Source organism: Tupaia chinensis, unplaced genomic scaffold, assembly GCF_000334495.1.
Source record: "Tupaia chinensis unplaced genomic scaffold, TupChi_1.0 Scaffold000182_1, whole genome shotgun sequence".
In the NCBI taxonomy this organism is placed as follows: Eukaryota; Metazoa; Chordata; class Mammalia; order Scandentia; family Tupaiidae; genus Tupaia; species Tupaia belangeri.
In genome coordinates, this window is record NW_006159657.1 from 2,937,627 (window position 1) to 2,943,196 (window position 5,570).

At 41.9% G+C, this 5,570-nt stretch overlaps 1 protein-coding gene across 1 annotated transcript in view; it reads right to left on the reverse strand.

Annotated features, from left to right (window-relative positions):
• RSL1D1 (ribosomal L1 domain containing 1) overlaps positions 1-449 on the reverse strand; it is an 18,306-nt gene extending 17,857 nt beyond the window's left edge. The window contains exon 1 of the mRNA XM_006146533.3: positions 69-449. Coding sequence (XP_006146595.2) covers positions 69-434 — 366 coding nt within the window. The 5' untranslated portion in view covers positions 435-449. The remainder of the gene's footprint in view (positions 1-68) is intronic.
• Between the last annotated feature and the right edge of the window lie 5,121 nt (positions 450-5,570).

A 5,570-nucleotide genomic window follows, 5' to 3' on the forward strand; every position in this document is an offset into this window, starting at 1 on the left:
CTCGGTCCCCCACACCTGACAGAACCACGGCTATCCCGCTTCCGAGCCCCCGATCCAGGGCCACTCACCTGCCCTTCGTCCAACTGGTCCAGGGAGGTGGGGACAGCAGGAGTCGCGAGCGAGGCCGCGGGCACACCCGAATCGGACACAGCAGGGGAAGCCGAGGCCTCCATGTCGTCCTCACCTCGTGCAGACGTGCGTGCGGAACTCTGGAGGCGGAAGTAGGGGGCGGGTACCGAATCCATTGCGTCATTTCCGGGAGCGCACGGATCGGTTTCCGGCGGTGATACCAGACTGGTAGCGCGGGCTGCGCAAACTGAGTAACCTCGTCTCGTGCTGTCAGTCTCTTGTCGCAGCGCGTGTCCTTCCACTCTGCTCCTGCTGCCGGTGAGGCGCGAGGAGGAGCCTGGTGACCCCTCTCTCTCACTCTTCATCGAAAGAAATCCCGAAGGCGCCTTGGTGCGGGAGGCGAGTCCTGTCAGGCGACCTGTGGATTACCCCCTCTCCACGCCCCCCGCCTTTGGGCGGCCGCGCGAAGAGGCCACCGGCCTGGCTCCACACCCCCAGGCTGCTGCGGAAACGCCGGGCGCGTCGGGGAGCGGCGTGAGGGACCTAAAGATGAGCCGGACCCTGTCTCCTGGGCTTCGGACTTCCAGAGAGCCCGAGGTAAGTTCCTGTACAAATGACCGTGGAGGTAGATAACCGACAGGTGGAATACGACGTCTCCCTCTCTGTAGCGCTGTCACCAGGGTCTCCTGGGACCTGACAGAATGGTCTAGGCATGTTTAGGGATTATGCGTCCTTTTTTTTTTTTTTTAATAACTTAAATTATTTTATTTAACTTTAAATCATTCTGACTTTCAATTTGACCAGAGGCAGAGAAGAGGGAAAATGAGAAAGCAAGCTGCCAGGTTTGAGACTTGAACCGTGGTGGGACATGTGGGTGTCCAGCGCCCTTAACCACTATGCCACCTGCCAGCCCCATTTCTCCTTTTTCGTCTTTATAGAGGGGTATGGATTTTATCCTGAAACACACGGAAATAGTAGCCTAGTATACCTATTATTCTCCTTGCATTTTTCTCCTAGTATGTTTTGGGAAGTTGTTCCAAATCATCTTGTCAAACTGCCTCATCATTTTTAACGGCTGTGTAAGTGTTTCACCATGCAGCTATACTGTAGTGTGTGTGTATTTGCAGGATGATTTCAGTCTTTTTGTGGCTAGCTATGTAAAGTTTTGACAGATGAAAGAATGGGAGTAGGAGGCCTTCCATATCATTTGCCTTTTTTTTTTGGAGAGGTTTTTGCTATAGGGCGCGTGTACTCGCCAGACAGACAGACAGACAGAAAGTGAGAAATCACCCCCACAGGGGGGATGGCCACGCCACAATCCCTTCTCCATTCTCCTCTTGGATCTTGGGCATGCACACACGCACCCAGAGTGAGTTTAAACCACCGGGTCCAGGACTCGAACCATGGTCGAGTACAAAGCCATTATGCCAACTGCTGATCTCCCATTTGCTTTTTTTTAAAAAAGAGTGCTGCTTCCATGAGAGAATGCTCTGCTGCTAATCTATGATGATGACCTTGTCATTAGTCAACCTGCAGAAGAACTGTTTTTACTTACTTGGTTTACTTCCATGCATCTTTTCTAGAATCTAGTATAAGATGGAAGTAGCTTTAACATTGTTGTGTATTATTACACTGGGCTTTCTGTATCAACGTTTTAATTTTCTTTCTTTCTTTAATTTCCCAGAGAGCTCTACTCTTGCTTGAGAGAAATGGGGGTTGGAGAAGGAGAAAACACTGATCCCCCAAAACTGGGTGTGCTAACTCTGCAGTCCCTCATTCCTCCATCCTGATGAGATTTCCGGCACCAGAGACTTTTTTTTTTTTTTTTTTTTTCATTTTTTGTTTTTGTCTTGTTTTTCTTTTAAAATTACAGGACTTTTGGGACCAGCAGTTGGCGTAATAGCTATGTCGCTGGACTCCTATGTAGTTGACTGCGATTAGAATCCCGAACCCGGTGGCTTAAACTCATGCTGGGTGCATGTGCATGCGTGCCCAAGATCCAGAGAGGAGAAGAGATTGCGGTGTTGCCATCCCCCCGGGGATGATTTCTTGCTTTTTGTCTGTCTTTCTGGCTAGCGCATGCACCCTATAGCAAAAACCATTAACCGCCCCCCCCCAAAAAAAAGTTATTATTGGGATCAGCAGGTGGCATGGTAGTTGGGGTGATGGACTCCACATGAATGACCATGGTTCAACTGGCTCCTTTCTCACTTTCCCTCTCTCTGTCTCTTTCTGGTGAATGCACGTGTCCTATAGCAAATTAAGAAATAATAATAAATAAAGTGAAATAAATCTTAAAAAATTATTATTTTTAAGTAAATGTGTTAAATGTAAACCATAAATTGAAAATGATCCGGTATGGGACCAGCAGGTGGAGTGGTGGTTAAGGTGCTGTGTACACAGCACTCCCGCATGGCTGACCACAGTTCAAGTCCTGGACTTGATTGCTTGCTTTCTCACTTTCTCTCTTCCTCTCTTTGTGTCTCTCTGCTTAAACTAAAAATAAATGAATGAATAAATAAAATTAAACAAATAATTTAAAAAGAGAAAATGATCTGGTATGCAAATACTTAAGGCTGGAGAGGTATGTTCTCTCTCTTTTTTTATTTTTTTTGAGAGGTTTCTGCTGTAGTGTGCGTGCACTCGCCAGGAAGACAGAGAGAGACAGAGAGACAGAAAGCTAGGAATCACACCCCCCGGGGGGATGGCCACACTGCAATCCCTTCTCCTCCTTTCTCCTCTCCGGATCTTGGGCATGCATGCACATGTGCCCAGCGTGAGTTTAAGCCACCGGGTCCAGGATGCGCATTATGGTTGACTACGTGGAAGTCCAGCGACATAGCCATTACGCTAACTGCTGGTCCCAGGTATGTTCTTGATAAATTTATGTATACTAAATTCTCCAAAATAGATGTATGAATTGGCTTGATATGATTAACAATGTAAAGTGAAATATAAACATAAAGGCAAGTTAAACATGGGGATTAATTTGCATGAATCAATTTAAGGTTAGTATCTGTATTTTTAAAAATGAGGTAAAAAAAAATCTTTAGAAAGCAACCCTATATCTACATAAAATTTTTTAAAAGAATTGTTTATTTAATTGTATTTATTATTATTATTCACTTTGACAAGAGAGACAGAGAGAAAGGTAGAGTGAGAAAGCAAGATGCCAGGTTCAGGACTTGTACTGTTGTCGACTGTGTGGGAGTCTAGCACCCCAACCACCATGCCACTTACTGGCCCCTCTGTGTACATTTGAAGACCAAGGGCTGAAAATTCACTTTATGAACACTATTAAGCAAAGGATGTATACCATCTGAAAGACATCTGTTTCAAAACAGCATGTTTCCAAAGTCATACATTCCTTTACAAATAAACATCACAATACAAGTAACTATAGAGGCAGTATCAGGATGAGCTCAAAAATAAGCTACAACTTTTCACATGGCATCCCTGAGCCATGTTTTAAGGCACACATTTTCATCTTGAGGCTTTAAGAACATCTTTGGTTTAATTGGTTTTATGTCTACATTTTCATGTTCATAACCAGCCCAATCTCTCTTCTCGGCAAACTTTTTTCCAGTTGTCTCCACCATGGTCTCCTATTTTTTAGCCATTTCTTCATCTGACACATCAAACTCCACTGTTTTATCTTCAACTTCTTTGTTCTTGGCATTTATTTGAAGCATCAGTGCCTCAACCTCAGGATTAAATCTTGTAGAGAAGAATATCATAACAAGAAACTCTGTTCTTTTTTTTATGAAACTCCTTAATGCACAGCAGGTTCTTAGACAGCTTAGTCTTGTGCTCTGTTGTCATGCTGCTTCTAGCCTTTGGCCACACTCTGGAGCCCACTGTGCATGCGTGATCACACCAGACTTGTTTTTCAAGCTGCTAGTGCCAGGATTTGAAATGTGCAGTTGGCCAGTTCAAATGGAGTTGACTCCCTTAACCACTTGGCCACAGACCAGCCCTCTGTATCAATGTTTTCTAGTATTCTGGAAAGAACACTGAGACTGTCAGATGTTTTGTCACTTTAATTCAGTTTGAGAAATACTATTTTTTTAACCTTTATTTGTTTATTTATTTTTGCTATAGGACATTTACACTGACCAGAGAGAGACAGAGAGAGAAAGTGAAAAAGCAAGCCGTCAGATCTGGGACTTGGTTGACCATTTAGGAATTAACCATGATGCCATCTTCTGGTCCTGAGAAGACTTGTAAGCCAAGGAAACAACATGAATTCAGTTGAAAGAGCATGGAAGAGTTTTTAAAAAAAGATTAAGAGGTGAGATGAGGCTAGCAAAGTAGGTTATGGAATTAATTACTTTCTTTCTTTTTTCTTTTTAAAAAAAGAGGTTTTCATTTTAATTTTTATTTATTCATTAATTTATTTTAATTTGACCACACACACACACACACACTAAGAGGGAAAGTGAGAAAGCAAGCCACCAGGCCTGGGACTCAAACTTCCGTCAGCCATGTGGGAGTGTCCAGCACCTTAACCACCATGCCACCTGCTGGCCCTAAGGGATTAATTTCTTATCAAGCTGAAGGTTGATACTTGAGAGAAATCATAGATACAAGATTTTAAAACTGGTGCATTATGCCCCAGGAAAGTTAGTAATCTGGCTGTGTTGTGGTTTTGTTTATATACATACATATTTTTTTGAATTTTCCAGAAAATTTAATTAAAACAGTGAGGAGTCTGTTACTATCTGAGAGAGGTATTAACTATTATTATTATTATTGTTATTATTTTACATTTAAAGTGTGAATTTATTTTGGTATAAAAACTTTTTGAAATTCATACATAGTTTTCTCATTACATGTATTTCCATGAGCTTTTTTTTCTGAAACTTTTTTTTTAAATTAATTTACATTCACTCTCTAAGCATCATCATAGCATACAAATGTGATTTCCCATCTAGAGTATACCGCATAGTGGCTTTATCATGCATGTTATCATCAATAATTTTCCATTTCTAGTTTCATATATATATATATATTTTTTTTTTCACCCTATTTCTGACCCTCTGCCCTTTTCCACCCTCCTACCACACTCTATCTGGTGTCTACAGTTATTTTCCATTCCTTTTGCCCCCACATTTTATTGATCACACAATCTCTTAAATAATCTAACTGCTTTTGATAGCAAGTTCAGCTGGTAATTTCAAGAAAAGCAGTTTTAACTTTAATAAATCAAAGAAATGCTAAGGAACTTTGCTTACAACTTAAAGCCAGGAAACAGGTTAGGATTCTGTCCAATAGTAAGTACATGAACCTATCAACAGCTCAAGACAGGGCAGAAATCCTTAAAACTAGAAAAGAAAAACCTAGAAGAAAATCAGCAATGTTTTAGTCAAAAGTCATAAAAAGCTATTTCACCGGTTCGGTCTCATGTACTTAATCTATGTTCTGTTGTGGTTTGATCTTCTTGATTAAATTCTGGGATATAATATTCAACGCCAGACTTGTCCCTTTTCTTAGTTGGTCAT